Below are 12,689 nucleotides of genomic sequence, written 5' to 3'. Positions count from 1 at the left end.
ATTGAGGTCCTCAGTGTGGAGCCATCACTTTGCAGGGAGAGAGGCAAACCTCACTATTTCCATAATTCTGCCCAAAGCCAGAGTCTGTCGTCCAACTAGCACATAGGGTGATGGGAAAGACAGAGTAAGGAGGCCAGGGTCTTTAAAAAGCCACTTTGCCTCTCATCCGAAGTGGCCCCTTCAGTCAGTTAAGAGAATCAGACCAAATGGTTTCTGTGGCCTGAGAGGAGAACAGAATATTTTTGATTTTTAGGGAGGAGTTATGCCATCTGGAGAATAAGAGCAAGTGTACCCGTGAATCTTCCCTGGTTTAACTCCAATTTTGTTGCCATGAGACGTGTGTCATATTGATATTCTTCCGCTCCTGATATCCCAGTTCCTAAAATGCCTACCCTCCAGCATGTGCCAGGCTGCCTCAAGATCAGCCTAGCTTTTCACAGCAGGGCCTCGAGGGCCTACAGAGGGTAGAGAGCAGAACTTAGATGCAGGGATCTGTTTCATTCCTTTGATCTTGTCAAAAATAGTGAACACATTTGCCGCAGCCAGCTGGCTCGTCAGGGGTGGGGAATGGCACAGCCGCCAGCCTCCACAGCCTTCCGTGTCCATGGCAACCTCAGGTCCCAGGGAAACTGAAAAGCTCATTGGGCTTTTGCAGGAACAGCAGCTACCCCTGAATAAAAGCTCCTGCACAGAATGCCTGAGAAAGAAAAAATATATATGGAAAGAGAGAAAACATGGAAGGGTATTTTCTAGCTGCTGTTAGTTCATTTCCAGAAATATCAGGACTGTAAGATCTTTTACCAACTAACAGTTTGAGCCATGATAGGACACCTCATTCCCATTTTCACTGCAAATGGCCTGATGTGTTTGGTATATTTAGTACCAATTTTGGAATTGTTCTAACTTGTAAATTATATAGCAACTGGGGTGACATGTATGAATCACTCTGGATTATAAAGCTCTAGGCACCTGCAATATGTGTGATTTACTGGACCTGCTTAGTGATGGGGACAGCTATCTCTTTCAATTCTCTTATTCTGTGTGAATGGACATTTCTAGTTAATAAAAATGTGAGGATTCTAAAAGAATAGGGTTACTGTTATTCAGGGACAAATTATCCTTTTTGCTCTTTGCTTCTGCTCCTGTCCTCAGAATATTTCCGTGGTTATATATTACAGAGCAGCAGGCAGTGGAAAAAAAGGAGTGGTGACCTAAATAGTTCCTCTGTGCTTCAAAAAAAAAAAATACAGTTTAATAACAGTAGTAAAGAAAATTTGGGGGGAAAACACACCCATAGTTCTACCTTCCTAACACAAGAATAATTGATTTTTAAAAAATTTCTTCATATCCTTGATTTCAGAAACCCACTCAAGCCAGCTTAAATTTAAAAATAAGAATAAAGAATGACTTTATTGGAAAGATAGGGATATTTCATAGAATCCAAGAGCAGGAAGCAACATCTCCCAAGAAACTGACTTTAGGAATGAATCAGAAAATGCCTAGAACCCAGCCAGGGAGTTCCCCTCCCCTCCTCTCCTGCTCTGAGGCATCCTGTCTCAGTGTCCACTGCTCTCCTGGGTCTGGTGCCTGCTTGTGGCCCCTCTCTCTGCACAGGCTGGCTTTCCCTAATTCATTTGCACAAGACCCACTTTCTGTTGCCCCCAAATGCCACCCCCAGTCCCAAAGGCTACATCTCCTCCCAGCAAGGCACCCACTGATTCAGCCTAAGATTCCAATTTCCCAGGAGAGAGAATTTGACTGCCTAGCCCAGTCTCCAGCCTGGTCGCTCCTGGGTCAATGTCCACCTCCAGAGTGCAGACAAGACAGCAGGGGCCCAGCCCACAGTGGAGGGCAGTTCTCAGGGAAGGGCGTGGGCTTGGTAGGTACCCACAGGTGTCTGTGGAGCTGCAAAGCATTTCTGGTGCTTGCAGAAGTGATTTTGTAAACATTCCTGCAGTAAGAAAATACTTCACTGAGCTATTTTTATAGTTTTTGGTTTGTTTTTAAAGTAAAGTATGAGCTTTGAAACTATGGTGTAAAGTGAGTTGTTAGGATTATCCTAGAGCTACAATCCTTTGAGTTCTCTTAGTATCGATCTCATGGCCAAAAATATCTAAAATTATCTATATTCAAAGAATGTTTTCATTGAATCTTTTAATCCTTTTCCCACATCCTTTGTTATTTGCAGTCACTCTTGAGAATTCTAAAAGTATACTTTGTAGATATATCTAGTTCATTGGAAAAATATTGATTACTCATTTTCATATAATGCTAAATAGCCAAAGCTGATTTAACTCCCTTTTTTCTTTTCTGATTTGCATACGTTGAGCCATAAAGTCAGGAAGACGGGCCCATTTCAGAGAAAATGTTCTCAAATTTACTTGCTCCTCACAGCCAAGGCAAAACCCCTAATCACTATTTTATAACTCAGCAAACTGGAAATGATCCAGGTTTCATTTAGGAAATTTGAGAACCTTGTTTTTAATTAGTCACTTAGAAACAGACCTGCAACTCCTGAAGTTTAGCCAAACTAGATTTCAGACCTAGGCGGTACCCACTTAAAGTTTAAAGAACATGATGTAACACGGAGTTCTTATTTTGCTATTATTTTTTCCACGAAGGACATTTCAAGGCTACTAGATATAAATAGTTATGGAAGAAAGAGAGAGAGTAGAAAATGTTAGTGTGCATATGTACACTGAATTATTTGCAGATGAAATGTTAGGATATCTGACGTTTGCTTCAAAGTAATCTGGGGTGAGGGAATGAGGAGGTTCCTGCAGCAGGGCCAGCCATGTGCTAATAACCTTCGAGGCTGGACATTGGCCCCATAGGGCTTCTTTATACTATTACTTCCATATATGTTTGAGATTTTCCATCATTTAAAACATGCTGAAAAAATACTAGAAAGTAGATCTTTTGAGTCATTTAAATTTTCAAGCCATAAAGGATCATTGATATGATAGGAGGAGAATTAAGAAATCTAATCTTTTTCAATATTAATCAAAATGGATCCAAGATTAAAAATTTACATCAGACCGAAAGACTATTTTTGCTCAACATTTTGTTTGAGGAAAAGTCTTGGATTTCTTTATAAATTTTCAAGTAAAAAAGGAAGGGGGGAATGGAATGAGCATTTACAGTTTGTTTTATGTGTCCTTGTCTTCCTGTTTCTAAATGTTAAAGGGCAAATTTAGAATTTATATCCTAGTAAGCACAAATGCTTACGAGGTTCTTGCTTCCAGTGCCATAATTCTTGCCAAAGCAGTTTGCTTTTACTACATTTCTGTGCTAGGAGGCAACAGGGGAAAAGAGCAAAAAAAAAATTTTTGTCAGGCTTTGGAAAAATAGCTTTCAATGCAACAGAGTAAAACACAGCAAGCTTGATTCTTCTAGTTTTGAAGGATGTTCAAGGTCAGATTTTATGAGGTTCGTATTTTTTAAAATCACAGCTTTGGAGTTTGTACCTTGCCAATGTAATTGTCTTTGCATGCACTTCTGGATCATTCAACATATATTTACTCAGTTTATGAGACTTTGATTAAAATGAATCAAAATAGTTGCAATCATGTTCATCACTTTATAACAAAAAGATAACTGCAGAGTTTAATTGTCTTCCTACTTTATTCTATCATAACAGGGAAATTACTGCAAGTTAATTCAGGTGCCAAAGAACAACTCTTTTTTGAAGCTCCAAGAGGCAAACGGCACATAATAAGACCTTCAGAGGTAACAGTCAGACACAAAGCTTTTTAAAAAGTATTTCATGAAAATTTAGTATATGCATTTTAACAAAACCTATCAATTATTATTCACTAATATGAGTTATAGTTTGTGTATCTTTAAGCTTGACCATTTCTTAAATCTGACTGCTTAGCCTGGTTTCCTCCTTTCTGAGGACATATGGATTTACTGTACCACAAACATAGCAATGCACAGTTGGCATTCTGCTTAATTTTTCTCTGCCAGAAGACAATGACTGAGCTAACAATTTGGATGCTACATATTACTTTTCCCACTCTACATGTCCTGTCATTTTATGTAAAGCTTTTTATGAACGTAAAGTTTTGAAATGTGCTTTCTCAATGGTTACTGTTTGTAATAGTAAAAATACCTTCTACAACAAGAGAAATTATTTTTCAAAACAAAACATTCCACAACCTGACCATCCTAATGTAGCAAACTGTTTCCTTTTTCCATATTTTCCTCGTGCTCTTAGCCACATACACCATTTTTTAATTGCTGAAGTCAAAGCCTAGATAAAATTTTTGAATCCATGAACTAACACCTTCCTAAAAGCTCTTCCTAAAGGCTCGCTGCTTTTGTCTTTCAGTCTGCACAGTGCTTCCATGTAGTGAACCCTGATGGCCAAAAAGTCATTGCCTGATTAGCACTAAGGACATCCTTTTAGTCCCAGGAGACAATCTGACTCATTTTTTCGCTATATAACCTTCGATGAAAGAAAAGGAAATATTGCTTCCTTAGAGGAAAAAGGGTCAAGGGTACGCCACTGAGGGACAGGCGTCTTCCTCTCTCTAGCTTCAGTTAGCCGGTAATATAAACAATCCCGGTATTCTAATGTACTCCCAGAGACATCTGGACTCATGTCCATTCATAATATTTTCATTGTTTCTAAAGGAAATATATGTGCAGTACATAAGAAACCCAAGTTGTTATGGGTGATGGCATTGTATTAATGGAAACTGTTAATGGATCGATTGATCTCACTCTCCAACTCCAGTTTATTGATCTTTGATCAGTCTTCATTTTAACTTATTTATATGGGGAAACTTTAATAGCCTTGAGTAAGGGATATTTTAAGTTATGTCATTCCTTCACTGAACATCTGTGGAATGTGCTGGGCACTTCATATACCTATAATCCAATCCTCACAGCAGCCTCTCCTGATTACTTATCAGTCTCATTTTACAGACAGGGAAATTAAGGCTCCAAGAAAGTAAAAGGACCTTGGAGCTGTGATCCTAGCCTAGAGGGGTCTGTGTGTGACTCCCCAGCCTAGACAATGCAGCATCATTTTACATCACTTCACCTGTTCTAGTGCCCCAAATAAGTATACTACTGATAAAATAAGATGCAATCGGACCAAATGGTGAAGAGAGGATGAGGCCAACTTGGGACATATGAGCAATTATTATGTTAAAAAAAAAAACCTACCAAAGGGAAATTTATGTTAAGTCTTCCTGAAGTGCCAGGCTCTGGCTCTGAAGAGTTCATTTGTCCCTCTGCAGTGTATAGTTTTTGTTCCAGAGGCTGATCTCTGGTGCTGTTGGTTGGGGAGTCCCTCCAGTTAAGGTCTCCTCAGCCTGGCCACCCTGGTATTGGCACTACTAAGAGCTCCAAAGAGGTAGCTCGTCATTTTACTTACCAATAGTGTCAGGCTCTTCAATTAAGTATGAAGGGTTTTGAAAATCTCCTTTTCAAAGAAGATTTTTTTTTAAAGGAACAGTCATGGTGAAACTAACACAAAGCTTACCCAGCAAATTGTTAACTATGACAAATATTAAAATGTCCATTTATATTCATCTGATGCAGCATGGTGCAGATAAGCCGGCTCTATACTAGCAGCCCGAGTCTCTGGAGCTTGACTTTCCCTCTCCTTGCCAAGCAGGCTGGGATTTAAGTGACTAACCTCTCTGTGGGCTCCAGTCACCTCCTCTGCAAAATGATGATGATAATGACATACCTGCCTGGGGCAAGGTGCTGTGGAAGACACCCCTGGAGGACTCTTCTGCCATCTAAAGTCCAGGGTTTTTAACAAGTTTATTTACCCCTTTTGGGTTTTGTCAGTTACAGGGATCATTCTTTTTTTTTTTAATTTATTTTATTGAAGTATAATTGATTCCCAATGTTGTGTTCATTTCTACTGTACAGCAAAGTGACTCAGTTATACATATATATACATTTTTTCATATTCTTTTCCATTATGGTTTATCATAGGATATTGAGTATAGTTATAGGGATCACTCCTAATGCTCCATTTTTTTGTGTGTGTGGTACGCGGGCCTCTCACTGTTGTGGCCCCCCCACCGCTGCGGAGCACAGGCTCCGGACGCGCAGGCTCAGCGGCCATGGCCCACGGGCCCAGCCGCTCCACGGCATGTGGGATCTTCCCGGACCGGGGCACGAACCCACGTCCCCTGCATCGGCAGGCGGACTCTCAACCACTGCGCCTCCAGGGAAGCCCCTAATGCTCCATTTAAAATGCGATTTCTATAGCTTCCCGCAAGTTAGACATGCTTCCCCTGGAGAGCACAGTGTCCAGATCTGGCCAAGGGTGTTCTGTCGGGGTGACTGTAGGGTGATCAAATACCAGCTCACTGCCCATTCCTCCCTATATAATGAGGCCAGGAAAGGTGCCACCCAGGGAGGTGGCATTGGGGATGGGCAAGGAAGGTGTCAGAAATGGAATCTTGTATCTGTAAGGGAGTCAGTGGCCAGAAAGCCTGTTTCTAGAACTAGAGGGGAGGTTCCCTGCTTCTTTTCCTGTGATGGTCAGTTGAAGATGTCATAAGGAGTTGGGGAGACTCCACTTGCACCTCAGAAAACTGAGGTAATTGTTGGGGAACCACTTCACGTCACCTAAGTCTGTGACCTTGCCTCAGGCACCCCAAGTCACTGGGTGAACCACAGCTTTTTGGTTCCAATTCTGCATGTGTCCAGAAGAACCACAGAATATTAAATGAGGAGAAATTTGAGTGACCAAATATGTATAGCACCTCCCCACGTTGTGACTAAAATCCTGGCTGCATCTTTATCTTGTCATTTCCCTTCTAGGCAGTGGTACCAAGCAGAAAACAACAGAAATGGAGGCGAGGTGTGTTAACAACGTGCACCAGAAAGCAGTTTCCAGATTCAAAGAGAGCAATCTGGCCTTTAATTTTAGCTACAATTCTCTAATGATGTTTTATACCCTCTTAACCAGTGCTTTAAAGTGCTTAATGTAAAGAAACCGTAACGTCAAGGTATATTAGCAGATCTTGAATGAAAGTAAATGAGATCAAATCCCCCAGGAAAGTCTAATAACAAAGTGTTATTGTTACTGTTTTCTTTTTCAAAAAAGGAAAGAAAATCCTCAATTTTATCAGAATCTAACCTACATGAATTGCAAATCCTCTGTTTGAGAATTTCAGACAAGTGTTAAAGGATAAAATGTATATTCGTGGCAATACAATATGAACAGCTTCTCCAGTTTTAAAGATGGTCTCTCTAGAGCATAAAGAATATTAAGAATCTTATTACTGCAGAATCTTATTACTCTTTCCTCCAAGGAAGCAGCCCTTTAAAAAGTTATGTCCTGTGACTTTTTAAAATAATTTGCTAAATGATCAGCCCCATCGATCAATCCAGCTCAGTGGTTCTCAATTGGGATCAATTTGCCCCCTCTCCCAGGGATATTTGACAATGTCTGGGGACAACCTGGGGAGGTGGTGCTACTGGCATCCAGTAGGTAGAGGACAGGGATGCTGCTAAAAAGGACAGCCCCTGACAATAAAGAATTATCCCTCCTAAAATGTCAATAGGGCTGATGCTGAGAAACCCTGATCTAGCTTATGGCATATACAATGATAAATGTCTAGGTAAGAACTAAAAACCTTTGGCATTGTCAGGTGTCCATAATTCCAACATGTTCACTTTATCTAGGGGAACATATATGGAGGTGTGACTACAGTGTTATTGAGACAATGCATATACCACTTTAAAAATGCAGCTGAGAACTTAGGCACCGCAGCATACAACAAATGCTTGGTGTTGGCAAAGTCATAATTTAGAACTATTCAGCCTCTATTTGTTTCTTTTAAATAAAACAAAAAGATCTCTAGGTTTTATGAAAATATATTAATTTTCCTTCCTTCTTTTCAAGATTGAGAAGATAGAGTGGGACGCTTGGACCTGTGTGCTGGGGCCCACCTGTGAGGGCATCTGGCCAGTGCACAGTGATGTGACTGATGTGAATGCTGCCAGTCTCACCAAAGACCATTCCCTCTTAGCCACAGGAGATGATTTTGGTTTTGTTAAGCTTTTTTCATATCCTGTCAAGGTAATATTGCATGTTTATTATATATACTTGCTCAGTCTCATTAATACCCCCAAATCTATCTATTGTATCTAAGTGGATTTTTAAATATTGAAGGAATAAGCAATCAGTAGTGTAATCTACAATATCATGGTTATTTACGCTGTATAGAAAGCTTTGTGACATTATGTTTACTGGTTTGAGTCATAGTCTTGTGGAGTAGAATTCCTCCTTGAAAGGCCGTCAGTGGACATCAAATCCAGCATCTCACAAACTGCAAAGTAAGATTTTTCTCTACATCTTGGACTGGTGTCTTTACTAGCATACTTCTAGGGATGAAGAACTTAACTACCACACAAAGCAGCCCAATTCATTTGTAAATTGCTCCATTGTTAAAATGCTTTGCTCTGTATTGAGTTGATTTTTTTCCTTTAGCCAAAGTTCTGCCTTCTGAATCATTGTTGAATGAGTCCAGTCTTCTGACAGCCTTTTCTCCAGCCTAAACATCTCCAATTCCTTCAGCCACTTCCCGAGTGACATGGTGTCTAGCTCCCTCCTCCCTCTAAGCATAATCCATTTTATCAAGTCCATTAACAAATTTTTTTTGTTTCTTCTTCTTTCAGTTTTATTGAGATATAACTGACATGTAACACTGTGTAAGTTTAAGGTGTACAGCATAATGATTTGTCATATACATCTCATGAAATGATTATCACGATAAGTTTAGTGAACATCTATCATCTAATACAGATACAAAACAACAGAAAAAGAAAAAAAATTTTTTCCTTGTGATGCGAAATCTTAGGATTTACTTTCTTAACAACTTTCATTATATCATATGCAGAGTTAGCTATAGTCATCGTGTTATAGCATTATATCCCTAGTACTTATTTATCTTATAACTGGAAGTTTGTACCTATTGACTGCCTTCATCCAATCCCCACACACACACCACTCACCTCTGGTAACTACAAATGTGATCTCTTTTTCCATGAGTTTGTTTATTTGTTTGTTTGTTTTGAAGTATAATTGACCTAAAACACTGTGTTCAGATATTACATTATTATTGACTATATTCCCCACTCTGTATGTTTCATCCCCCTGACTCATTTATTTTGTAACTGGATGTTTGTGACTCTTCATCTCCCTTACCCATTTCAATTCCATTTTAAACTGTCTCATCTAAAACCAAATTCAGGTCCATCCAGGTTGCTGCAAATGGCAGTATTTCATTCTTCTTAATGGCTGAATAATATTCCATTGTATACATGTACCACATCTTCTTTACCCATTCATCTGTCAGTGGACATTTAGGTGGCTTCCATGTCCTGGCTATTGTAAATAGCACTGCAGTGAACATTGGGGTGCATGTATCTTTTCAAACCATGTTTTTCTCTGGATATATGCCCAGGAGTAGGATTGCTGGATCATATGGTAGCTCTATTTTTAGTTTCTTAAGGAACCTCCATACTGTTCTCCATAGTGGCTGTACACCTGAAAGTAGCACAACATTGTTAATCAACTATACTCTAATATAAAATAAAAATAAAAATAAAAAAACCAAATTCGGTGATTCAGATGCAATCTGACCAGCTCAGGGTACAGTAGGACTCATCTTCTTGTTTTGATTTTATTTTTGCATTAAAACAAACTTAAGATGGCATCAACCCTTTTGGCTGCCATACCACACACCTGAATCGTAGATGTTATTCCCCCAAATGTTAGGGTTATCCCCTATCTTGGACTTATCCAATTGATTTCCTAAAATCTGAGTAAGTACAGAACTTTGTATTTGTACCAAATAAGATATATCTTATTTATTTTCCCTAGTTCCAACAACCTGTCAACATCTTTGAAATACCTTTTCAAAGTATTTACTTTTCCTTCCAGCATCCTCTGAGTTCACAAGTGTGAGTTCCAAATCATGGAAAGAAAAAGACAGAACAACTAGACACCACCACCACCCAGAGCCCCCATTCATTTTGGCATTCTAATTCATTAATGTACACGTATCAGTAACAGACATTTAAATCTGTCTGACCATGTCCTCATGGAGATCACATTTCTGTCTCTAATCCAACAAGACATCATTAAAACTTAGCAGATGTCTTGCTGAAAGCCAGATTGTGTTGCTGGTATCCCTAATCTCTCCTAATAAACCAACCAATAAAAGATAAGCAGTTAGTTCACAGTGAACCCTTGTTGTTGCCTAGTCATCATTATTTCCTTTTCCAAGTGCTTATCAACCTTGTGTGTAATAATTCACCCTAGAATTTTCAAGGGATTGCATCAACTCATGAATCAGTATTTGCCAGAGTCTACTTGTTTTCCCTTTTGGATACAGGAACCTATTTTTTTGGATGCCACCTCTCCTGGTTTCTAAACTCTCAGCTATTAGTGACCTTATTTCTATGGTCACATTTAAACGTGTCTGTACTCAAGGACAGGAGCTCTCTTTGGCCCTTACTGGTTTGAAGAGCGTTCCCTTTAATAGAGGACATCATTAAATCTGCTTCCTGTTCATATTAAACCATCTGATGTAAGAAGTGTTCCTAACTTTTCTTTCTTTTTCTTCTAGCCCTAAATACATCCTTTTTTTTTGTATTTCCAATAGTTCGCTTTATATTTTAAAAAAAATTTTTAACATCTTTATTGGAATATAATTGCTTTACAATGTTGTGTTAGTTTCTGCTGTATAACAAAGTGAATCAGCTATACATATACATATATCCCCATATCCCCTCCCTCTTGCGTCTCCCCCCACCACCCTCCCTATCCCACCCCTCTAGGTGGTCACAAAGCACCAAGCTGATCTCCCCGTGCTATGCAGCTGCTTCCCACTACCTATCTGTTTTACATTTGGTAGTGTATATATGTCAAAGCTACTCTCTCACTTCATCCCAGCTTACCCTTCCCCCTCCCCATGTCCTCAAGTCCATTCTCTACGTCTGCGTCTTTATTCCTGTCCTGCCCCTAAATTCATCAGAACCATTTTTTTTCTTTTTTTTTTTAGATTCCATATATATGTGTTAGTGTACGGTATTTGTTTTTCTCTTTCTTTTTTTTTTAATTAAGTTATTTATTTATCACTTTTGGCTATGTTGGGTGTTCGTTGCTGCACGCGGGCTTTCTCTAGTTGCGGTGAGCGGGGGCTACTCTTCATTGTGGTGTGCAGGCTTCTCATTGCGGCTTCTCTTGTTGCAGAGCACGTGCTCTAGGCGCCCAGGCTTCTGTAGTTGTGGCGTCCTGGCTTAGTTGCTCTGCGGCATGTGGGATCTTCCTGGACCAGGGCTCAAACCCGTGTACTCTACATTGGCAGGCTGATTCTTAACCACTGTGCCACCAGGGATGTCCCTGTTTTTCTCTTTCTGACCTACTTCACTCTGTGTGATAGACTCTAGGTCCATCCACCTCACTACAAATAACTCAATTTTGTTTCTTTTTATGGCTGAGTAATATCCCATTGTATATATGTGCCACATCTTCTTTATCCATTCATCTGTCGATGGACAGTTAGGTTGCTTCCATGTCCTGGGTATTGTAAATAGTGCTTCAGTGAACATTGTGGTACATGTCTCTTTTTGCATTATGGTTTTCTCAGGGTATATGCCCAGTAGTGGGATTGCTGGGTCATATGGTAGTTCTGGTTTTAGTTTTTTTCAGGAACCTCCATACTGTTCTCCATAGTGGCTGTATCAATTTACATTCCCACCAACAGTGCAAGAGGGTTCCCTTTCTCCACACCCTCTCCAGCATTTATTGTTCATAGATTTTTTGATGATGGCCATTCTGACCGGTGTGAGGTGATACCTCATTGTAGTTGTGACTTGCATTTCTCTAATGATTAGTGATGTTGAGCATCCTTTCATGTGTTTGTTGGCAATCTGTATATCTTCTTTGGAGAAATGTCTATTTAGATCTTCTGCCCATTTTTGGATTGGGTTGATTGTTTTTTTGATATTGAGCTGCATGAGCTGCTTATATATTTTGGAGATTAATCCTTTGTTAGTTGCTTCATTTGCAAATATTTTCTCCAATTCTGAGGGTTGTCTTTTCATCTTGTTTATGGTTTCCTTTGCTGTGCAAAAGTGTTTAAGTTTCATTAGGTCCCATTTGTTTATTTTTGTTTTTATTTCCATTTCTCTAGGAGGTGGGTCAAAAAGGATCTTGCTGTGATTTATGTCATAGAGTGTTCTGTCTGTGTTTTCCTCTAAGAGTTTTATAGTGTCTGGCCTTACATTTATGTGTTTAATCCATTTTGAGTTTATTTTTGTGTATGGTGTTAGGAAGTGTTCTAATTTCATTCTTTTACATGTAGCTGTCCAGTTTTCCCAGCACCACTTATTGAAGAGGCTATCTTTTCTCCATTGTATATTCTTGCCTCCTTTATCAAAGATAAGGTGACCATATGTGCGTGGGTTTACATCTTTAAAGTCTTTTTCAGTTGTCTTAGTTTTTGAGTTTTGCTTTCTTGAAACGGTACTAAAGTTGTCTGTAGAAGACTTTTGTGTTCATCCCTGGCTTTTTGCTCCAGCTATCTCTTCAGCCACTTTGGTTTCTTTAGATGCCTTCCTATTTCCTTCTTCATTTGTTAGAATCTCATCAGATTGTCATTTTGGGTAGCCTTTTCTAATATACACTTCTGATTATGTCC

At 39.4% G+C, this 12,689-nt stretch overlaps 1 protein-coding gene across 1 annotated transcript in view; it reads left to right on the top strand.

The window, feature by feature from the left end:
* EML6 (EMAP like 6) overlaps nucleotides 1–12,689 on the top strand; it is a 372,392-nt gene that overhangs the window by 302,611 nt on the left and 57,092 nt on the right. Inside the window, exons 25-26 of the mRNA XM_081254742.1 lie at nucleotides 3,641–3,729; nucleotides 7,883–8,059. Coding sequence (XP_081110868.1) covers nucleotides 3,641–3,729; nucleotides 7,883–8,059 — 266 coding nt within the window. The remainder of the gene's footprint in view (nucleotides 1–3,640; nucleotides 3,730–7,882; nucleotides 8,060–12,689) is intronic.

This window comes from Mesoplodon bidens, assembly GCF_964165515.1.
Source record: "Mesoplodon bidens genome assembly, chromosome: 14".
NCBI classification, from domain to species: domain Eukaryota; kingdom Metazoa; phylum Chordata; class Mammalia; order Artiodactyla; family Ziphiidae; genus Mesoplodon; species Mesoplodon bidens.
Note: the sequence above shows the minus strand (reverse complement) of the source record. Positions and strands in the feature narration are given on the sequence as shown.